The sequence below is a fragment of the Gobio gobio genome, assembly GCF_949357685.1.
Source record: "Gobio gobio genome assembly, chromosome: 5".
Lineage (NCBI taxonomy): Eukaryota > Metazoa > Chordata > Actinopteri > Cypriniformes > Gobionidae > Gobio > Gobio gobio.
Genome location: NC_137101.1, coordinates 24,213,850 through 24,238,901, shown reverse-complemented (window position 1 = coordinate 24,238,901; position 25,052 = coordinate 24,213,850). Strand labels below are relative to the sequence as shown.

Sequence of the window (25,052 nt, the reverse complement as noted above, 5' to 3'; positions counted from 1 at the left end):
AAGCATTTTTACATTTTCAAAAAACATGATATGATTTAGAAGTTGTTTTCCTCATTGGGACCACACACACACACACACACACACACACACACACACACACACACACACACACACACACAAACACACAAACACACACATACACATGTTTGTTTTTGTGAATTGTGAGGCCATTCCATAGGCGTAATGGTTTTTATACCGTACAAACCGTATTTTCTATCCCCTTACACTGCCCCTGCCCCTAAACCTACCCCTCACAGGAGACAAAAAACCTCATCCTGTATGATTTATAAGCATTTTGAAAAGTGAGGACATGGGGAACGTCCTCATATTTCACCCTCTTTTTGTAATACCTATGTCATACCCATGTCATTATACACATTTGTGTCCTGATTTCACAAAAACATGCCTACACACACGCACGCACACACACACACGCGCACGCACACACACACACACACACACACACACACACACACACACACACACACACACACACACACACACACACACACATACACTGTGTGAGCTTTTAGTCAAGCACAGCTTCTCCATTTTATTGCTAAAATCTGCAATATAATATTGCCAAATATTTTACAAACAAACAAACAAAAAATGGTTGGTTATTGTTAAGTAGGTTCAGCCCTGCCAACCTTCATACAGTAGGAGCTCTATTCCAAGTGTCCATGGAAACACACATTTGTTCATCTAATTTGTTTTCCCTGCTGCCCACAGCAATGTTCACATGCATGTATGCAGTATCACACTGTCAAACACACTAAGCCACCGGCAGGCACTAATGACCATAATGGAGAATAAACAGGATTGTGGGGGTGTGTTTGAGTGTCTGAGGAAATGGTCTTACCCTACACAAGATATTGTGTTTGCCCAGTTTTTAGGAAAGTATTTTTTGTGCCAAACAGTTGGCCGCATGCCTATAAACACATTAAAGACCACACACGCAGTTCATCACACATTAGCAACCTCAAATGCATTGGATATTTTCTTGCTGGCTTAAAAATTGTGCCCTAAAATTGACAGATAGACCCTAAATACACACACAGATGCTTTATTACACGTATAATACGTCACATACTGACTTAAAAATGTGCTTTTAATGACTTGTTACGGTCTCTAACATGACAAGAGCTTCTCTGATAGCAGCAGGTTGCTCTGTTTAAAAGCTTTTTTTCCTATATTCCTGCTTTTCAGCATATGAAATACACAGTTCCCTTTCAAATGCTTCTCTCAATTATGCACTGCTAGTGCTATGGGAACACCTTTGTGTGTGACCAGTTGTGAAGCATGTGTGCAAGTAAACCAAAGAACTTGGCCTCAGATAACTGGCAATGGCGTCATTGGAATGCGTGCTCTTCAGAGGGTATAAATAGATGTGAAACAGGTGCGCCTTCAGGTTTCTTTTTCTTCAAAGACCGTACTGTGTGTGTGCTACACTTTCTGTCTGACCGCTTTGCTAGGAGTTCGTTTCAAACTGTTAGTGTGCAGAAATTTCTCTGTGTGTGTGAAAGAGAAAAAGACATAACATCACGCAAAGTAAGCGTTGTGTGCCTCCTTGTTCACGACTCATGTCTGACTATGATACAGATCAGTTTTGCTTTGTGTGTTTGGAGGTGTGTTTTTGCTTTGTGTGTTTGCTTTGTGTGAAGAGCAAGCTGCCCTTGCATTGGAGTACGGCGATTATGAGAACTGTGAAATGTTCTCTATGTGATTTCATATTTTCGAGGGCCAGAACCCACAATGAGACGGGTTCGTCCCTATCACTTGCTCTCTCTCCAGATCGTGATGTCCTTTTGCCTGACTCCAAAGCACACACTGACACTTCTTCAGCTCGGGCAGAGGACGGGGCATCTCTTGTTTATGGCGAGATGGATTTCGAGTGTCTCAGGTTGAAGAGATTTTTGTGGGCTATCTCTGCCCTGGGACTGCATCATTGTTGAAAAAGCCGACACTCCCCACCAACCCCAGGACATCCACGCTGGTGGGGAAAAAGCGTTTCAATCAGTAGGTCAGGCAGGTGCTGCGCTGCACACCATGGCGGTGTTACAGGCATACAAAGGTGGACCTGCTGAAGGACTTGAATGCGGGCGGGACCATCGATGGCAAGGCATTCTCTGCGCTTCGTTGGGCCACAGATTTTCTCCGGTCAGACATCTGTGACTTAATTTCACAGTAATCAAAAACAGAGACAGAGTGTTTCTGTTGGATGCCCCCCTTGCATTTCTGGGCTGTTTGCCGACTCTGTGGTTCCAGGAGGCGAAGAAATACGAAGAAGCTTTCGGACAGTTTCTTACTTGCCATACTGAAGGGGAGGGGCTGTCGGCCATCGAGCCCCAACCCGGTCCTTCTCAAAGGGGAGAGGGTCAAAAAGTGTGGCGAGTCAGAGACCTTGGCAGTGTGGAATCTACTGCCGTGGATCTCTCATTGAGTCCTAAAGACAGTAGAGAAAGGTTACAGAATACAATTTGCGCACTGCCTTCCACTTTTCAATGCCGTGGTCTCCACTACCGTGAAACCGGAGCAGATGCAATTGCTGTCACTACAGCTGCGCTGCAATCTCTTCTGGGCAAAGGGGCCATAGAACATGTTCCCCTCCTAGAGAGAGAGAGTCAGGCTACTACAGTCAATACTTTCTGGTTCCCAAAAAAGATGGGAGATTGCATCCGATTTTAGATCTTCATGGTTTGAACCATTCTCTCAGATTGTTAAAGTTCAAGATGATTGTGTCGCAATTCCAACACAAAGATTGGTTCGTCACAAACGATCTCAAATCCTGCCACAACACAGGAAGTTCCCGAGGTTCGCTTTAGGTGGTGAAGCTTACAAATATCAGGTTTTTCCATTTGGCCTAGCCTTATCACCCCAGACATACTCAAAATGCATGGATGCAGCTCTGGCTCCGCTGCAAATCCAGGGCATTCGCATTTTGGATTACATAGACGACAGGCTGATACTGGCCCTCAAGTGCCTGAGCTTTGTCATTGCAATGTCATCTTCGCTCATCTTGTCTCTCTGGGGTTGAGACTCAACGCCAAAAAAAGCATTCTCTCTCCCTCCCAGAGGACAACATACTTGGGCGTTTTATGGGACTCGGTTACCATGCGGGCACAACTATCTCCCGCATGTGTCGAGACCATTTTAAACACCCTGAGCAAAATCAGGCTAGGTCAGGATATTACTTTTCATCAGTTTAAAAAAAATGTTGGTCTCATGGCAGCTGCATCCACGTGATACTTATGAGCCTTTTGCACATGAGACCATTTCAGTTGTGGCTCAAAGCCAGGGGATTTCATCCAAGGCCCAATCCCCAAAGGCAAATAAGGGTTGCAGGTTGCGGGCTTCGTACCATTTCTATGTGGCTCAGACCCCAGTTCCTTTCCTTGGGTCTAGGTGCATGTTTTCAGCGCAAAATGACAATTTAGTCAATCAAGTCTGGGAAAGATTTTATGAGGCAGAGGTGGATCTCTTCACCTCTGAAGGGACGGTGCAATATCCCCTCTACTTCTCTCTGAGTCACCCAGCCCCCCAGGGTCTGGACGCCATAATGCATGGTGCAGAATGTGCCTGTATGCATTTCCACGATTGCTCTACTCCTGGGAGTCCTGGCCAAAGTTCGTCAACAAGGGTCTTGCCTCTTACTGATAGTGCCTCGTTGGGCGAATAGAGTTTGGTTCTCTGAGATAATATCCCTCCTCGACGGCTTTTGTGGCTGCCATAATGGATTCCTGTTTCACATCGATATATAGCCTCTAATGAGCGCACATTCCAACGACGTCATCGACAGAGTTTATTTTAGTTCATTGGTGTGTTTGCACACATGCTTCACAATCATTCACGCACAAAGGTGTTCCCATAGCGCTAGCAGCGCAGCATCTCGTTCTCGCTTTTTCAGGGAACAGGGTTACAGTCAAGTAACCGGGACGTTGGATTCAGCCAGTGTTTGACCAGCTCAGTCAAAGATTTTCCACTCTTTTGCCCTGAAAGGGCTCAATTGCTCTGGCTCTGTAACTATTACCCAGTGGAGTACAGTTTGAGGTTTCTAATAGTGTCTGAACAGACATTAAGTCTCTGTACTGAACAAAATCCCTCCTGCTAGACATACCATCATTTGGACAGGTTAGTTTAATTTGCTGACAGACAGTTGCTGCTTTTCTTCTCAACTGTTTTTGTCTTATTAGTTTTAGCATTCTTTTGATACTTATTATTTGATACTATTATAATTTTGACAAATTTTTGCATTTTTTTAACTCCTCTTAATTTGTTTTCCCCAAATTATCCCATTTTCCTCTGACCTGACAGCAGACGTTTGGATCTGCCAGAAGTGTCCTTCATTGTCCTTTCTTCAAAAATGACCTCTAGTCCTGCTGGGATAATAAAAAGTATCTGTTCGGTTTGATATTCAGGGATGAGCAGCACATTAAAAGAGGAATGTGTTTGACCTTTATGTTTTTTTATGGTTTAGGTGATGATGATAATGTCACAGGAATGACCCAGAGGCATTTATGAGCTACAAAGAAAGACCTCCTCATGTGCCTTATTGATTAAAAAACAAGATTGAAACAGACTGAAAAAAAGAAAACAGGGCCGCAATTAAAGTCAGATATCTCTTTAGAGAGAAACTGCTGAATCTAAATTGTTTTTGGTGCAGTTTTAGTCTTTGTTTGAAAGAATGAAGGCTCACAAATTGTACAATGTTAAAAAAAAATTGTCCCATTTTTTTCAGACATAGCATCTTCACAGAATATCATAACCGCCTTTTTTATTATAAATGTGTTATCTCCACACAACCAAATATTAGAGCAAATCAAACCATTATATTCAGGTTATAATATCAGAAGTAAAAACTAGATTTATGGCTTGTGTTCTCTTGCATTTTCATTCTGAAAATACCTTATAAAAGTCATGAATTTTCCAGATATAACGGAACGGCTTAAATATTATTCTTTAACTATGAATTCGCTTAGACTTCCTGTCAGTGGCAGTCATAAGACATCACCTTCACAGGTGCAGAAATTGCAGTCTTTACACTCCAATTGGATTTGACATGATTTTATATCTTACTGGAGGTGCCATTCTCTGTATTGCTACATTGAAACTCCCAGAGGCTCCAACGGCTCTTCCAGAATCAGCAGGTCTTTATTGCGCTTTGTTTGAGCAAATCAAAAGTTCAGTCACCGTATCGCCACAGCTCCTCCAGAGGTTTAATGTTATTTCTTCTTCCTGTACGAATATTACATGCAGCGCCTCACAGCCTGTGATATTTTTTCTCTCTGTGTTGCTCTACTGTAGACTGTTATTCTTTTCTGAGATTTATAACCAGATGATATCATGGGTCCATTGAGAGCTCTTACTTATGACCTGCATATCGCTAGACTATTGCACTGTGACTCTCTTTGGGAGGCCTGTCGTGATGATTCTAGTCACATTTTTACGACTTTAATTATGACCAAAAAAGATTTTGCTTTAAACTCTCAAATTACATCAGCTTTTGATGTCATAAGTTTTTTTTTGTGTGTGATGTGACTGTTCAAAGTAATTCAAAATGATTGCAGACAGAAGGCCAACAATAGACATTTAGACAATAGACAGAAACAGCAAAACAACGCAAAACTTCTCATGCAAAAATGGACTCACAATGTATTTCATCGATTCTTCTGGAGGTGAAACGTTGACTTGTAACTTGTTATCTTTGAACAACCTTGAGGACTAAGCTAATTTCTGGTGTTAAAAAAAATCTCTCGTCGGGAAAAGTTATTTCTCAGGAATTAAAACAAGAATGAACTGTGAACACAATGTGTATGAATCTAATGTAACCCTCAGTAAATGTTTAATGAACAATCTGAAACTTTGTCACAGTGAGAAATGCTAATCACCTGCAGCATTTAGTGTGCATATGCTAATCAACAATGCGTCACTATTTTTCACTATTTTCACTGGACCCTAAAAGTCTATCTTTGTATTTATGCGACATAAATTGTAAATTCATATTTTTGGCTCCATCAATACAGTTGTAAATGTATTTAAATGCTAATGTTAGCATTTATTAGCTGTGTATGTTTACCTCAAAATATATATTCCACAATGTGATTTCACCTCATTCACTCAAATGTTTTGTTCAATCTTCCGTCCCACAGGATTCCACCTAATGTGCGGGACATTGTGTACTGCACAGGCGTGTCTCTGATGGATGAGGACGTGTGGGAGTTTATCTGGATGAAGTTTCACTCATCTACAGCTATCTCTGAGAAGAAGGTTCTTCTGGAGGCCTTGACCTGCAGTGGCAACATCTTCCTACTCAACAGGTCAATCAACACTCTTACATTCTTGAGAAATGCAAAAAAAAAAAAAAAAAGTTACTGTAGCATAACACATTGATCAATCAGTCTTAGCTGAAACTCTTCCAAATTACCATTTTATTGATAGCAAGAAGTATATGGAAGTCTCTGGAGGATGTATGGCACTCCTCTGACTATAACTCACTTGTAATCCGATTCAATCCCTTCCACTTTATCATGTCACTCATACCAGCAGAGCTGCACTCACTCCTCTGACGGGGCTGTAAAAACAATGGCTGCCATAGGGGCTTCTCCCACATGTCTCCATGGTGCCTTAAATTCTCTCCCGACTCAACAGCAGGATGAGGACGGTAACGGATTACACCCTGTCCAGGCCAGGCGAGGATCTCCCAGCCCACACATATTTTGAAGCAGTTCTCTTAGGATTCACTGTGGGTTTGACAACTCCATTTATTCTGTTGCGTTTGGTTGCTGTTTTGTAGATACAGTAAGAGAAAGGAACTTGCCCATATAAAGAGACCCATCATGACCCCTCTCTGCAGTGAGTGTTCAGCACTCAACAGGCTGATTCATGTGGGAATTCAGTGTGAGTCGGGTGAGAGGGATGTGATTTGCCTCACAAGAGGAAGAAGATAAATAGCACGACACTTAGGAAAGCACACATTTTTGTGCTCTACATCCAGGCATCTTCATCTTCATGTTAAGATACTATTCATCATATTACAGTTAGCAAGGAACCTTTTCATTTTTTCTATACAAGCTTGCAGTGATCCATGACTTGGCTATTATATACAGTACACATAGATATCTTGAAAGTCAGGCAGCTGAACCATGAAGACAAAATCCGCTGCAGGAACCTCCAGCATTCTCCTACAATACAAACTCTTGAAGGCCACATGCTTCTGATGGGGACTGATGTTACTGACCTGGATTGTTTCCAAAAAAACCCATTAAAACACAGATGCCCAACTCACTGCAGAATTAAACGTGCCCCTCAAATCTCCTGTTTTCACCAAAATGGTTTCTTTGGGAGCTCCATGTGGTCAATATTTATGGTTGCTTCATCCATAGCCAAACCTTTGGTCACTTGTGCCAAACGTTAGTTTCAATGGTGCCAGCAGTGGAAATCTTGCCCGGTGGAAAATGTGAAAAACGTATTGTTCTCTGATGAGTCCACATCTGAGTGAGCTACAGTGTGGAGAAACCCCAAAGAAGCTTAACACCTAGACTGATGCATGCCCAGAGTGAAGCTAAGGGTGAATCATTGATGGTTTGGCCTGTGATATCATGGCATTGCCTAGACCCACTACTTGTGCTAGATGGGTGTGTCACTGTCAAGGACTACCAAACCATTGCACTCAATGCTTCAAACATTGTACCCTGAAGAAGGTGCCATGTATCAGCATGATAATGCACCAATACACACAGCAAGACTTGTGAGAGAATGGTTTGATGAACATAAAAGTGAAGCTGAACATCTCCCATGGCCAGCACAGTCACCAAATCTGAATATCATTGGGCCACTTTGGGGTATTTTGGATAAGCATGTCAGGAAACATTTCATCCACTAGCATCACATATGGAATTGGCCACTGTCTGCAATAGGAATGGCTCAAAATCCCTCTGGCCACTGTGCAGGACTTCTGTCCATCATTTTCATGATGAATTTATGCTGTATTGGCCACAACAGGAGGCCCTACACCAAACTCACCAAATATTATGTTAAAAAATAGGTTTCTGTTTCATTATCCAACCCCTGCTGAAAACTGCGATCTGAAAACGCGCCAGACTGGACACGCGCTGAGAATGACGGCCGCGCTTACCTCAGCTCTTCCCTCTCGTGCTGAATGAAATCTGACTCCTGCTGCATCTGTGCCGTGACTTTCCTTTGGCTCACTCACACGTTATTGAAAAGACACGTTCAGTTTTTAATTGTAGTGTGTATTCTCTAACTGAACAAAATTATTGTATTATTATGAAGATCAAAACAATGGTGGGGGTGGTGTAGGGAGTGGCCTCATAGGGCAGCGAAGCAAGTGCATTCTGGGAGTTGTTATCTTTCATCCACACAAGACAAAAATACATTTTCTGTCTTTTCTCAGTCTAGAAGGCACCAAATTAAAAAAATTATTTCACATTTCTACTACACAAATGACCCAGTTTAAATACACATTCATCTTCCCAGCACTGAAGTACCCCTTTAAATATAATGCACACTTCCTTCTGATTTAATGGTGGTTATAGGCAGCGTTGTAGTCGAGACCAGCTCATTCAAGTCCGAGTCAAGACAGAGATTGGAAAAGAGTTAAGTTGAATCAAGACTGAGACCAGAAGAGAATCGAGTTTGAGTCAAGACTGAGACCAGAATAGGTCTGTCAAGACTGAACCCACATACTCCTGAATCCATATGTGGTCTTGGACGCAAGGACCAAAACCATGAAAACCATATTTTTTTCATGGACTCAGGAGCATGTGGACTTGACTCAAGCTTGACCATCCCCTGCTCTTGTTCCTGGTTTACATTAGGTCAGCTTGATACCAACAATGGTTATTGGTCAGGGTTAAATTTGGTTAGGACTATTTTTTGCTTTTGTAAATCCTGATCCAGGACACAGGAACACATCCTAACTGGCAAAATCACCTTGATTTTTTTTTCTTTTCTATGTGACTGAAACAGATCAAGTATGGCCATTAGCTGGTTCAACTTTGTTCAGGTGGTTGATCAGCTGGACTAGCAGCCAGTGAGGCAAATATCAACCTGTTTAGAGCTGCTATACCATCTTGGCTGGTAGGTTGGATCTGGTTAATGTTGAAAGCCATCTTCTAAAACGAAGGAAAGATCTTGGAATAGTAGAATAGCTTAACTTTTTTGAGAAATGTGCATAGAAAATGGCCAAGAAACCTTTTTCCCCACAACACAACAATGATGTGGGGTGAGAGCAGCAGTAGTTATGTGGTGGTGTTGAAAGTGCCAGACATCATTGTTAGTTTTTTTGTTTGTTTAAAAAACAGGCGCTAGCAACACTCACATGCTAATTAGAAACTAGCACGTATTTCTACAATGCATGGCATAAGCATGATGTGTGAAGAACCTGTAGCTGAATTTTTAACAGTGTTGATATCTGGAGCTCAACACCTCCTTTCTTCTTCCATTTAATGAATTCCCATGAAATAAAGGTGTTGGTATCTCCAATGTGAAGGTAACGCCTCAGTCATTGTTGCCTAGAGAGGATTTTGTGTTGCGTTATGTGCTTCAAACATCTTTTATTGATAAGACTTGTTTTAGTGTCACATGATGAAGATCTAATTATGTATTATACTTCAGAATTCTAATCAGGAAGTTTCAACAACCTTCCATTTTATAAACTAATGTCAATGTACCACATCTGTGGCATGTTATTGAATACCCCATAATTTTCTATAGTGTGTATGAATGAACATGTAACCACTCTTTGCTCTCAGCCCTAATTCACCCAATTGGATTTGTGTCTGAATATCCATGACTTTATTCCCGGCTACTTGAACAGTGTGACTTTGGAAAGATCAGATGCTTCTCAACAGCACTATCATGATTCAAATGGGCAAATGTCTGAGTACTTCCCTCAAATGAAGTCTCAAAGGAGTGATTACTTAAACCCTGATTAAAAAGTCTCAGTCTAAATTACACAGTTAATGGTGATTCTCCTTTAAAAAAAAAACTATTTAAGTTAAAAACTACACAATCTGTCAGGAACCTGCCTGTATTTGAAGTGAGGCTGGCATCAGTTCATTCAGAGTCCCTCAGGACCTCAAAGATGTGGGATATATGAAATATTTCATGACTGCAGCATTCAGACGTCCACCATTGCTCTAGTGTTAGACAAGACCTCTAGCAGCAGTTCATTGATTTTAGATGCACTTAAATTTCACACAGCATGCACAAGCAAAGCCCCCCATCCCAGATGAGCTGTGTGTGTGATAGTGTGTGTTTGTGATATTTAATCTACCGCAAAGAAAACTGCCTTATGTTTGAAGTGAGCTAGTAAACGTGCTTCAATCACTGAGTCTGAAGGATGGGGTGTATGAACTCTGTGTTTAGTATTGATTTCTAGCATGAAGTAAATTGTATCACCCTCCTCCATTTTTTTTTTTTTGATGACGTGTGTTGTGATCTAGTCATTCTAGTGGGACGAATATAATTCCTCTCTGCTGCTGGAATGTGTGTGTGTGTGCGTGTGTGTGTATTTGCCAATTTCACCTCTGCTCTGACTGCTAACCTAGAGATGTTGTGCAGCCTTAGAGACTGAAAGAAAATTACATTGCGTACAGCTTACTGAATACTGTGAACTCTAATAATGATAATGCCAATATTGTAAATTAGGCAACAATAAGCATTGCATTTAAGCAGTAGTATGCTAAATAAATCAACACTGGGAATGGATGGACAGTTCAAGCGCATTGCATTGTGGGATACAGTATTCCACATAGTGTGTTCTTTTTGTATACTGTATTTCGGTAAATGCAATATCCTTCGCATATAGAAAATGTCCATACTGTATAGTCAAGACAGACATACGCTAGTATGCTAATATAAACATGCTGATCCGAACATAAAAAAGTGATTTGGAGAATTAGCGCAGCAAAGAAACTTTTCTGAAAGTGTGTTCACACAGAGGAAGCAGGATGTCACGTTTGCGAGCTGTGAAAATCTGCCGTCCGCACACAGATGTGAGTTTGTCGCTGAGCCATTAATCTCCAGGGTGTTTGTGAAAAGGTGCTACAAATGACTCGACGACTCATGAAGTCAAAAGCCCAAAAGAGCAGTTGAACTGAAATAAGAGACCAAAGCACAGTGAAGCAATTACCCCACTTGTTATTGCAAATTGAAAACTTGTGCACCGTGGAAGCGTCTTTATGTGTAACATCTCATTTCCTATTTCTTCCTTTTTCATCTACTTGACATTTCGCACCAATTTGAATCGAACGGGTCTGTCTGCATTTGATTTGGGCTTTTCAGGTTAATTACTTTTTGAAGATGCTGACTCGCAGTATTGAGAACATATTTGAATAATTGTGTTTCGCCGGGCCTGTCAGTGGCTGTCTTTAATGAAAACGGGGAAGAATAATGTGTTTTGTATCTCAGATTTACCCGAGCTTAAAACTAGCTTAGAAAATGAATAGCACAATTAGTAAAGATATCACAGATATGATAACTAGCATTATTGTGTTGTCCACAGGCTCCTGAATCTATCCCTCACCTCTGACCTGGTGCCGGATCAGGACGTGATTGATGTCATCATACACGTGGGCCGCAATCCGCTGGGAAGACATTTAGCATGGAGATATTTCCGTGAGAAGTGGGACATATTGAATTCCAGGTGAATGTAGCTTCATTCATCTCTGTTTATCAGTGACTATAACCTTCCTCTCGGTCCCTGATATGAATTTCACATTCGCACTCTCATAAGATATTTATTAGTGAATGTTTCTTGTTTGTGGTTAGAGGACCAGAGAGCATTATGGGAAATATCTAATGGTGTTTGTTTGCTACTGGACTCATTAAAATGGTGCTGCAGTGTTTTTAATAATAGCATCTGAGATCCGTGTCTCTCATTCGCAGGTATGGAGAAGCTTTATTTATGAACTCAAAATTAATCAGCGGCGTGACGGAGTTTCTCAACACTGAGGCCGAGTTGAATGAGGTGAGTCTGGACTTCTACACCATCCTGAGGCGTATACACCACCAATCAATCTAAAACACTAATGAACTATTGACCAATCTTCATGGAACATTAATACTTACAAAAACAACAGTGGTCAGCAAAATTCTTGAGATGGAGAAAATGAGCAAAAGTAAACTTTGAAGCCTGCAGGAATGTGCTCCGGTCTGTTTCGTTGGGTTATTTCCTCATTGTAACTGCTTAACCTTATTATAGGAAATGGAACGTATATTCACTTATTCAAATTCATTCAGCTTCAGTCCCAGAGGACACAGACTGCTGATGCTTCTCACTGCAGCGCAGCACTTTCTCATCCAGCTGACTTTGCCTTCCACAATTTATCATTCATACAGAGATAATACGAACCCCCTCAGTGTGTTCTTAAACAGAGCATTAGCATACTGTCATTGACAATCAGCCGCTGCCAGAGCACTTCATCCACAGATTCACCTTTAGCTCAGTGATACTTTTAATGCTGTTGGTTTCAATTGAGTGTCTTATTTATTTTGAAAATGTATATGAACGAACAGCTATTTTTAAATAGTTTAAGACCAGAATAGCAATTTAAATACTTAATCCCACCACGTGTTTGTTCATGTAGATCTCATGACCTCAGGAACTGGGAATCGTATTCGTAATGTGTTATTTAGTAAATGGAGGTTTTTTGACAGACACCCAAGTGTCCTTCTCTTCCAAAAAACAACACTGATAATTCTGTTTACTTCAAATCCATTCCCACTCCTCATTATCATAAACATCACTGTTATCTGCTAAATTACATGTCAGGCATTTGCATTTAAATGTATTGTATATTCTGAAGCTGATTAGCAGAGATGAAGACTTACACATAAACACAAACTCTCTATATCTGATACATCAGACACTATACGATTATAATGCTAATGAAAATTGTTTATCTTCTCCTCAGCTGAAAGAGTTCATCCTGACCAGCGGGGGAGAGTCGGCGCCTGCGTTCGCTCGAGCCGTTGAGATCGTTCAAGCTAATGTAAAATGGCACATCCTCTTCCAGCAGCAGTTTTACCGATGGCTGCGAAAAGCTCCTGACGGTTAACACAACATTAAGCATGGAGCAATCTATTAGCATGGAAACTCTCTCAGACATGTCAAGGCCAGTGACGTGGGGACACCTACGTGATATTAAAAATAACTTTTATGGACTCTGAGAAGCAGCAAAATTTACTTTTATTTCCCCTTTGAAACAACAAGGCAGTGACAGATCAAGACAAGTTCCCAGAGAACAACAGTGCTGGCCAACACACTCATTACACCAGTAAAAGAGGGGGAGGAGATGGACAACTTGTAGAAAATAACTGGAATGGTAACAGAAGGAATGGAAGTCCCAATTTTGATTTGAAAAGAGCCAGCTGGGCTTCTTTTTACTCTAGATTGAGCATGTGCATTGAATGGATCAGGCAGAGAAAATTTGGGTTAAAGAGGCAAATGTGTGATCCTGCTTTTGTCTAGTTTTATTCATAATGTGAAATACAAGTTATTTCTTAAACAATCTTGGCAGTTTTTCCCCTTTCAGGCAGATTTAGGAGCTGCAATTGTATGTTTATGACCTACAAAAGAAAGAAAATGGCCTCAAAAGGACTACACTCATTCTGCATTCCTCCCCCAATGACTGCTGCTGTTCTCAGATGGAACAAAGACTCTTTTTAAAGTTTAAATTTCAGTGATGAGCTGCTCTTCGCTTTTCTTGCACAATCACACCGTTTTATTGACATATTTTGTACAATATCAAATGAGGCCATATCTACCTTCATCAAACAGTCAAATAAAGATAACTGCAGGTCGCGAGAGGATCCAGAACAGGCCGTTGTCATTTATCATGGACAAACACAGGCTTGTGAGGGCCAGTGCTAATTAAAGAATTCTTAAAGGTGCCTATATCTGTTTTCTTGAGTCTGTAGTGGATTGGAGATGAGTTTATACAGTGGAGATTCTAGAATATTGACACATGGTGATTATATAACTTGAAGAATATGCATTTACAGTCAAACCATTCAGACACCAGATATATATTTTTTTACTAGTGGGTGCAGGACACTATAGTTAATTTATGTAAGTGAGGATAGCAAAATAAAGTAAACTGTGAAATATTGTACCCAAAAATTATTCATACAGTGGACTACCAGTAAAATTGATACAAATTTGGGACCAAATTATTCAGACACTTTGACCTGACCATGTTTTGCTTAAGTGTTTTTTCTTTTAATGCTAATGCAACCATTTTACACCACAGACTGAACATAATTAAGCATTGCTTGGTAATTAGTTGACCCTAAATTGGTATTATATAATTGTGTAATTAAATATAACAGGTTGATTGTAATCCAAAGTTATCTGACATTATCAAGATGAATTTGTTCTGACACAGTTGAACTCTTTTTGTCGTATTTTATTACCATTTTCTAAACTATAGCGAATAAACTGTGATAATGTGAGAAAATGTTGAAGGTCTCTGAATAAATCTGGGTTTGACTGTACATGTGTGTATGTTCATGTGTATATATTTATACAAAGTTAAATAACGTATGGGTCAAATATTTGGCGCTCTTTCTTGTTTCAAGTTTTCTGGAATTAAAGGGATTGTTCATCTAGAAATTCTGACATCATTTACTTTCCATCATAAAACTCATAAAACCTTTCAGTATACAGATGAAGATATTTTTAATATTCTCTTATGATTTTTGTCTCACGCAACCATAGAGGCATCGCAAAAATGTATTCATATGAATCGAGGAGTTCTTCTTCTGAAGAGACATGATCGCTTTATATGAGTTCATGTAAGCTTTTATGCACATGAACTTTGATCAATAGAGCTCATCAAATATGGTAAACACAGAAGCTTAATCGTGATTGCTTGAAATGCAAGAACAAACCTCACTGGTTTTCCCACATCAACAAGCACAGTTGTGTAAATGATGAAAATATTTTTTTTTGGATGAACTATCGCTTTAAGTTATTCAAAAGTATATTGATGCAATTCATATAGACAATAAGCAGATTACTGAACTTTCATGATACAAATTTTCAAGTTTTATTTTATTTTTGTGAATATTAAAATAAAACATGTCAGGGTGGTGTAACCAGTAAACGACTGAAATTATTTAAAAAATAAATTACCATGATAATGTGTAATTATTATTATTATTTTTAATTTAAGAAAAATAAAAATATATTTGGAAAAATCTTTATCTGCCAAATCACTGTGGTACATCAAACAGAATTTTTGTTTAGAAAGTTAATTCAGGCTGTCAAATGGTATAACCTCAAGTTCAAAAAACTATTTGGAAATAATGATAAATACCATGTATACAAGGTATAAAAAAGATTTTTTTCTTACAAACTTATGGTTGAAAATGTTATTGCGTGAATTTTTTTATTTTATTTACAACAACAAAAAAGGTAAACCAAAAAGTTACATTAATCCACAAGGTAAAGTTAAATACAAATACAACAGCTTTGTATATAAACAATTACTTTTTGAAAATGATACCATTATTGTCTCTGTGTAAGCTAAAAAAAACGTGAATTTGTGAAAACGGTGACGTCATGCGCTTTACGTGTTCAGTCTATAGGCGTTGTCATTTTTCTTTACAAAGTGACCTTGCTAACTACTGACCTGGCTTGAATAATACAATGTTTTTAGATGTTTTCGACGGATCTGTGAGAATGGGGATCATTTTGACAATGTTGTTGTCTGTAAGCAAAAAAAAAAAAAAAAAGGCAAAAGAAAAACCAAATCTACTGTACACAGACAATATGTGGTTACACCACTTGACATTTTTAGAGTCATTTAATTAAAATGGTTGTTTGTTTGTTTATTTTTTTTTTATGAATGCAAAGATTTCAATTTTTCTCATGCGCTTTAAAATAGAGTTTTAAAAGATATCTCTCCGACCCTCATAATCGACCCCTATCTTGTTCTACTCTTGGGCAGAAACATAGTTTTCACATGTACATTTTGTAGATATGTTGACCTTAATATCCTAAAGTTAATTTGTGTCTGTGTATTTGTTTACTATGCGTTGCAGATGTAAATGCAAAAATGGGAAAGAAAAGAAACGATCAGTGCCTTTTCTACCTCACTATCCATCTCCAATTAGCAAGACTGGCAGTGCCTTGAATAAACCTGTCATAAACATTCCCAAGATTTGGTGTCTGATTTTTCAAACAAGTCAGACGTTGCAGGTTTGAAATATTTCAAGCATATATAAAAGAAAAGAACCCTGAAGCCACAGGTGTCAACACAGCAAGATGAAGTGTTCAGCATTATTCAGACTCTACACTGAATGTTACTCCAAAGGTAATGCAAAATATGAAAAATGAAAATGTCATAAATGACATACAAAAAGTTGACAGTCAACCAAATAAAATAGCTGTATTGTATAATTCTGCAACCGTCTGCTCTTTCTCAGGTTGAGGCGTTCACTTTATCAGTCAATGTTGTAGAGCGTTCACAGAACAAAAGGAGAGTATTATTGAACCATAAAAAGAAAATCTTGTTATCATTTATGGCAGTTCCAAAAAGAAAAGTTATAGTTATGGTCTTAAAAATAAGCAGAACTGAAGTTTTTGGTCCAAGAAAAATGAAGTGTATAGTGGCTCTGTCTGATAGGAAAATCTATCAGTCATTGGATGATTGGATCAATCCTTCATAGCGTCTACAAAGCTGGACGGAGACAAGAATTGCTTGAAAACGTGAGGAATTTTTCCTACCTTTCCATCATGCTGCTGAAATGCTGATAAGTCCTGTCTGTCCTCCTTCATTCATCTTTGCCCCCAGGTCACATGTTCACATTTCGATCCTGTGGCTGCTGTCCATGGTTCTGAATGACCTTCTTCTGTAGATAGATAAACAGCAGTGGACATGATCGATCCTTGCCTTAACACTCCTAGTGACTCTCAAAACAGTCATAATATGCACCTGAGACTAGCCTCACTGTAATCTGTAAATAAAACATTTTTCACAATAAGATTTTCACTAAAAATGTCAAAGTGAGAAATAGCTTCATTAGCTGCTCACAGCCGAAAATAATCTTGTTCCCCACAACAGTCAACAGAGTTTCATTTATCAATTGTCCAGAGTGGATTTCCACAAAACAGAAAACCTTTTTAAACGACTTTTTTGTTTTCTTCTTGTATCATGCTTTCCACAAAAAAGTAAGCAGCACACCTGTTTTTCAACATTGATAATAATAATAAATGTTTCTTGTGCTGCAAATCAGTATATTCGAATGATTTACGTGTTCATGTGACACGCCCTATCATACACCATGGCGTAATGCAACTTTGTTTAAATAGCAAATGCATTTGTGCCTATTTGTTCGCCCAGGGGTGTGCTGGTCTGAAAATGAGGTGTGTTCAGGTGCGTTGTTGGCGCGTTGTTATTTTGAGGCAACTGAAATCGACTGCGCCATTGACCAACAAAAACCTGGTCTAAAGTCAATAGCGTAGTATTTTTTGTGTTATTTAAAGGGCGCATTAGTAACATGTGCCTATAGGCGGGTGCACAATGCGCGTACACTCTGATTATTACACACACAGGGACACGCATCAGCACACAAACATTTTTAAATATGAAAAATAAAAGGATTCCTCTCTGGAGAAACGTTCATTATTTCCACTCTCAAATTCCTGCCATGGTGCAAGCACAACTGGCTTTTAAAGGGAATGGGAGATGAGACTCTGATTGGTTTATTGCACGTTACGCCCAAAACACACCCATGACTCATTGAGAGACTAGGGACAACCCTTTTGGAGCAAACGCCCTAAGTGCCCTTGCACCGTGCACTTTAGACCATGCGCTTATATCGTTAAAATAAGGCCCACGGTCTCACTAATTAACATTAGAGAAATATATGAACTAACTATGAGAAATATATTTTTACAGCATATATTAAACTTTGTTGATGTTAGTTAATATAATTATTCATATCCATGTTAGTTTACTGTGCATTGCCTGATGTTAACAGATACATTTTGATTTTCAAAATGTAAATGTTGAGAACATTAACGAAGATTCAATTCTAGAAGTATTGTTCATTCTTAGTTCAAATTGTGCATTAATAGGTTGAGAAAATCAAATGTTTTTATATCTGAGAACCTTTTAGACACACACTTAACTGCAGACACTGAAATAACATACACTCTAAGGGCCCTATCTTGCACCCAGCGCAATTGACTTTGTACACCGACGCATGTGTCATTCCTATTTTGCACCCGCGCAAAGCGCGCTTTTCCCTCCACAGAAGCACGTCGCTAAACTAGTGAATGAACTTGCGCTCCCTGGGCGGTTCAGCGCAAAAAAGGAGGCGTGTTCCGGCGCAAACAATCCCTGGTGCTATTTTGCTGTTCCATTAAACAATTGCGCCACTGACCAGAAAAAAACCTAGTCTAAAGTCAGTGGCGCGTTGTGCGTTGTTCATTATGCTATTTTAAGGGCGCATGCTTGACCATAATGTATAGCGTGCACAACGCGCATACACTTTGCTCATGTAATCTACACAGATGCAACAGTTATTTTTGCAAATCATAAATTGTTACACTAAAAAAATATTAACACATGAGATGACGGAAATCATTGTGGTGTGCCACGAAGATGTGAAAAAATAGGCATAAATCTAGCTTACAAATGATTCAGGCTAATTGTAATAATTAAGGATAAGACCTGTTTGCCCAATAGTGGCAAGACATATATGTATATAAGGACATCTGACAAATTGGTTTGTCCGTCAAGAACCAGGAAAAAAAAATCGACTGAAAAACTGAAAAAACTGAAAGACTGAAAAAAAAAAGACTGTGAAATCACCTTTACCATAATGTACAACATTACAACTTCACTTCTCTGTCTTTCACTGCTCTTACAAGAACATCAGTCTCCTCGGCTGTGAACCGCTCCTGGTGTGCGCCTGGTAAATAAGCCATAATAATAGCAATCCATAATGGAACTTGCGCACCTGCTTTTAAAGGGAATGTTGGATGACGCTCGGATTGGTTTATTCACGTTACGCCCAAACCACACCTATGAATAATGAAGCTACTTCAGACCAACCCATTTTAGATTTGCGCCGGGCGCAAGAGCCATTTATCCCGCCGGGAAAATAGCAACAGCGCCGAGACCCGCCCACAAAGTTACTTGCGCTTCGCGCTTTGACACTTGCGTTTCAGATCGTTAAAATAGGGCCCTAAGTGTCCCTAATAAAAAAACACTATTGTCCCTTACTTTTGTCCCACTTTTTGTCCTTTGTGGTGTATGTTTGGATTATGTTGTGTTGTAAATAAATGCAAACAATTCAAAAAGCCATTCTTTTAATCTCTTCAAATTCTTTGTTCAAGTTCCCTCACAGCCATTCAGCTGATATAGGGCCAATAGGATTAGGGGAGGGGTCTTTGTCTTTCTCAAGTGTGAAAAACAATCAATATTCATGATGATTCACATCCTCCCCGCATAAGCCTTCCTGACACAAAACATGTCTTACAAATTTTAAATCAGTATATTGTTTTATGTGAATGAGTTGCCAGAGTGATTTTTACATCGTCTTGAAGCAAAAATTTTAGCCTACGTGATCCAGTTATCAAAAGTCTTGTCAACAAATATTCAGTATGGGTTTTATAGCATAGACGTTAGCCATGAAAATGTTACAAGTAACAGAAATAAGCTCAAATATCAGGGCATGTCAAAACACCTCCAGGGCCCAGAAAACACCTCAGGGTTCAGAGGGTTGATGTAGTTAACTAATAATGAATAATAAATGAAACCTTATTGTAAAGTGTTACCAAGAAATCTTACCAACTTCAAACTTTAAAATACCCTTCTGGTTCAAGTCACTTTGATTTTGCCAAGTAAGAGCTATTTTGTTGACCCTGGAACAACGCTTAAATTTAGTGCTAACCGTATCCCAACCCCTAAACCTAAGCATGCCCATTACTTATCCCTGAAATCAGAGGGAAATATAGGTGAATAACACTGATGTACTCAACCATGTTTGCCTAAACTTGACAAAAAACAATCAATAAAGATTTTGATCCAAGTACATTATATTGTACATGATGAAATCATGTTCACCTTTTGAGTCACTACCTTTCAAATTATACCATATGTATTTAGACATTTGAAGTCTATGACAGAATTTGTAATAAAGTGCAAATTAGAACCATATACTTTATTTAGTAAGACACTACAGAGAGGCATTAAAGGAAGTGAATTCTGAAGCTGAAACCAGAAGAAAACTGCAGTCCAGCAGCACAGCACTGTGACTGGAAAATATGTTCTGATCCATAAGGTTGAACATCAAGGACCATGACAAAAATTCCAGAACATCCATTCAAGGCAATTTTTACGCTATATAAACATCACCCTAACGCTTTCAAAGGGTTGTGAAATTATGTATTTCTTTTAAGGATGACTAAAGTTTGGAACCGGGTCAAAGATAAAATTGAAATAGGGAGGCAGAACGGGAGAAATTGCACACAAAAAAAAAAAAAACATACAAACCTCACTATTACCAGAATACTTCAGCAGGTGTCAGTACTACACTTTCTTGCAGTCTTCGACTGGTTCTTTGGCAGAGAGTGCAAGTGGTCTAATGGATGCAGCGCTTTTTTCCCCAGTGCCCATGTTAACGTCAGGTTCACACATACTTTGTTTGCAGTGCGAATGCAGCGCATATTTTTATGTTTTATGTTTTAAATTATCCCTTAATTTATTCACCCTCAAGGTGGATATCAATCTAACTAGGTGTTTATGACTTTCTTCGTTCAGCCAAACACAATTGAAGTTATATTAAAAGAAAGTATCCTGGCTCTTCCATGCTTTATAATGGGAGTGAATGGTACCTTAGATTTTGAAGTCCAAAAAGTGCATCCATCCATCATAAAAGTAATCCATACGGCTCCAGGGGGTAAGAAAAATATCCATAATCCATAACTGCAATAAGCTTCAGGTAAAGGTCATCCGCACGTTCACGAGAGAGTCAAGTTCCGACGCATTATGTAGGATGTAGGAGTAGCGTAATCTAAGGTGATAATAGACTCCTCTTGCAGTTCTAACAAATAGGGTTGGGCAACATAATTTCTCATTTCTCTTTAAAAAATCTAATATTAGACCTGATGTTTTGTTTTGCTCTATCCTCTGCGCTTCCGTGTTCGTCAATACGTCATAGGTCTGGTCAGAGGTCACTATTCCACCGGAACTCGACTCGCCTATGGCCATAACCAGAAACCAGTGATTATAAATATGGATATTTTTCTTACAAAAACACAATGCTTCGCTTCAGAAGGCCTTTATTAATCGCCTGGAGCCGGATGGATTAAACTTTTATGATGGATGGATGCGCTTTTTTGGGCCTCAACAAAAATGGCACTATTCACTCTCATTATAATGCTTAGAAGAGCCAGGATATTTTTTAATATAACTCAGATTGTGTTTGGCTGAAAGAAGAAAATCATATACACCTAGAATGGCTTGAGGGTGATTCAATTATGGGATAATTTTCCTTTTTGGTTGAACTATCCCTTTAACAGGTTAGATCGTTTACACTGCACACAGATGCGGTCCGGTAGTGCGTTCCAGGAGTCTATTTTTGCTGTGCTGCACACAGTGTATGTTTGCATAAACATAAACATGTATTGACACAAAAATGTTTCACAGTAAACATATGGCCAGGGTAAATCATGGAAAACACCTTACCTCAACAAGGAGACAAAATGAATGGCACTCTTCGTGACCTGCAGGATTTCTTGTATAAAATATTTAAATGCAAAAAAACAGGCAATTTGCCTCAATTGCCTTTTTAATAGTTCTAAGTTTTAATTTAACAACTTGAACAACTTAATATATAAACAAAGTAATACATTGAATAATACATCATTTAAATGCAGTGTTTAAATGTGATTACGTCTATGAAAGATTGTACTGACAAAACTTCTTTAGTAATAACTTTTGGATTTGAAATAAAAAGAATTAATAAATATAGTTACAGTCGCAGATCAGTTGCGCAGTGTAGACAGTCTCTAAAAAATAAAAATAAATAAATAGATACACATACATAGATACATACATAAATAAATCAGTGATTAAATATTTTGCTGTCACCATAAAAAAAAAAAAAAGAAATGCATAATTTCTCCACTACCTGTCTGCTCCTAGCCTGGATGCCAGCCGAACTTAGCCCCGCCCACAACATTTTTACTCGGGCAGTTCGGTCTGGACTTGCTCAATAGAGAAGTAATTATGCCCGAACAGAAGCTGTTCGGACCAATGAAATTGTCAGGGCGGGCTTTAGACGATGATTTACAGATGATAAACAGTAACGTAATCATCCACGTCATCAAAGAGCGCTTGGGTTGAATTTGCTCTAATCCTAACGGAGAACTTGTTCGTATATGCATTCACCTTTACTATTTCTCTCAGAAATTATGATCGTGTTGGTAAGTACTCTGTGTATCCTTAAATTATTTTTTTACAACACCGGCAAAGTTCGTTTACACTCATCTTTTTCTTCTAACGTTAGTCCAGCGTGCGTGCAGACAGGGTTGCCAAGTTTTTACAACAAAACCCGCCCAATTGCTAACGTTCCTCAAAACTAGCCAAAAACAAGCCCAATAGCTTTCCAAGGGGGTTCTCCGGGAAAAAAAGGCATTTGGGGGGTAAAATATGTGTTATTTTGGCAGGGCTGGCTGCTAAAATTCGCATTCCTGGGTCTGTATATCACATAATTGGGGTCGCTTCAACCCGCGGACATGGCAACACAGTGCAGTTGAGTTCTGTTGACATTTGACAACTAACGTTATGCGTCGCTCGGTCGCTCCGTTGCTCTGATTGGTTGTAGGTCTATCCAATTGAGGTCTTTCCTGGTTCGGTTGAAACACGCCCCATAATCACAGCCCAACGGAGCAGAATCAGACTCATATTCTGACTAGAATTGAGTATGACGACGTCAGGCTAGTCTGCTCCTTCTGTCCATCAAAATTAATTGTGTTTTATATTTGGCGGTGAATTCAAGTCGATTGGGGCACTCTTCCCCAGTATTCTCAATGGCAAAATGTGTCCCACCCTTAACTTGAATTCAACCCTACAGGTTACTGGAGGCCATTTTTTTTTTTTTATATGAACACAATGTCAACAAAAATGGACATTATTCATTCTTTTATCAGCAAAGTAGAGATGTTTTACCAGCCATTTGGTTCGCTCTGGGCTCTAATGTGGCATCATGTCCAAGTACACTGGCTAATATGGTCCCTCCTTTCCTCCATTTGGAAAAGTGCTGCAAGACTAATAACAGATCAAAACAACAATACGCGCCAAATGCGTGGGCTGATGGTAGAAAGAGGGAGAGCGAAATGAATTATTATAACCTCCCAATGAATTATTGATGCTCAGTGTTTTGGTCAGAATGTGTACCGTTATTAATCATGTATGGCATGTACTAGCTCATATCCAAAAATAAAATAAATGAAATTTTCCATGAAAAAAGTGATGCTTCTTTAGAAAAAGAACAGTGAGATCAGAGGAAGGCAGTTTCATCTTTAGGGTAACCTTTTCAAAAAGATGGAAGCGTTGGAATCATTTTGCTATTTTTTCTTCTCGCTCACACAGTCACACATTAGTATACAAGCAAATCCCTCGCGTTTTCACAATATCAAACAATAGCTTTGCTAATGATCAATCATAGTAAGTCTATTGTGAATTACTCAACCACAACATTAATTACCAAAGAGTGCTACAATGAATTTGGGGAAAAGAGTCCTTTTACATCAAATCTAAATGAATTCAGAGCATTTGACATGTTTGGAAGAGGAAATGGCTTTGATGTTTCAGTTTAATGAATCAAAGGGAAAAATAAAGAAACAGTGGGTTGACTGAACATCTTAAGGGGAAAACAGCGTTCAATCTGTCATTGTGTAGCTCTGATAGTGTGCGCCAAAACTCACAGCGGACATCTCATCTGAAACAAATCTCGGCGGAGATTGTGTTCAGAAGGCAGAAATGTTATTTTACGGCAACTTTTTTGTCGTGTAATTTTATGCTGAAAATTTTAGCTTATGAGGGTTGATGTAATCGAGTAAAGGTAAAATAAAATGAAGTAATTCAATGAATAAAATATTTAATTACATTGTACATTTGCAAATTTGTATTCTTTTATTTAAATCAATAATTGTATGTAATTATTAATTAATACAAATGATCTATTCATTAATAAATTAATTCACTTAATTCACGTCATTTACTCACCGTCCAAAACTAAATCACATATTTTCTTCCGTAAAACACAAAATGAGATGTTTTGAATAATGTTAATGCTGCTCTTTTTCTTATAAGGAATGTGAAAACAGACAAGGACTGAGTAGGACAAATAATAATAATAATAATAATAATAATAATAATAATAATAATAATAATAATAATAATAATAATAATAATAATAAAATACCATTCAAGAACTATGAAAGTAGACCATATAAGTGCTGTATCTGATGTATTTCACATTGAGTTTGAGGTTTATTCAAACTTTCATGAAGACTTGAGACATGAAGATTTTATCTATAAATCATTATTACATATTCAAAATCGGCATGATCCCATTTGAATATCTGCTTGAGGAAATAAATAATTACAGCTCTGTCGACCTTTACCAAAACCGTGTATGAAATAGAGACTAATTTAATCTCCACAACAACATAGTGACCTTAGAGTTTGTCTTTCAAAAGCTCCATTATTCTTATCAGTGCTCCGTTTTGTATTTTCATTTCCAATTATGATTTTAAAATATTTGCTGATGGGGGTTTAATTACGCTTTAGTAATATGAATGTTTTTTTTAATTTTTTTTATTATCACACCATCAATTCTCACCAAGAGATATTTAACTAGATTTTTTAGTCCAATCCGTAACTGTCCGAAGATAAGTAAGGGGTTTGACATGGTAAGCTGAGATACAAAATACTGAATGTGATCACATTCTTTGTAAACAACCCAATGTTCCCATTTGCATTTCCTGTGAGAGCAGCCCTCCT

General features: G+C 38.6%; 1 protein-coding gene across 1 annotated transcript in view; it reads left to right on the top strand.

The window, feature by feature from the left end:
- LOC307126119 (thyrotropin-releasing hormone-degrading ectoenzyme-like) overlaps positions 1 to 14,519 on the top strand; it is a 170,745-nt gene extending 156,226 nt beyond the window's left edge. The window contains exons 16-19 of the mRNA XM_079816506.1: positions 6,150 to 6,317; positions 11,528 to 11,668; positions 11,911 to 11,992; positions 12,939 to 14,519. Coding sequence (XP_079672632.1) covers positions 6,150 to 6,317; positions 11,528 to 11,668; positions 11,911 to 11,992; positions 12,939 to 13,082 — 535 coding nt within the window. The 3' untranslated portion in view covers positions 13,083 to 14,519. The remainder of the gene's footprint in view (positions 1 to 6,149; positions 6,318 to 11,527; positions 11,669 to 11,910; positions 11,993 to 12,938) is intronic.
- Positions 14,520 to 25,052: the final 10,533 nt, after the last annotated feature.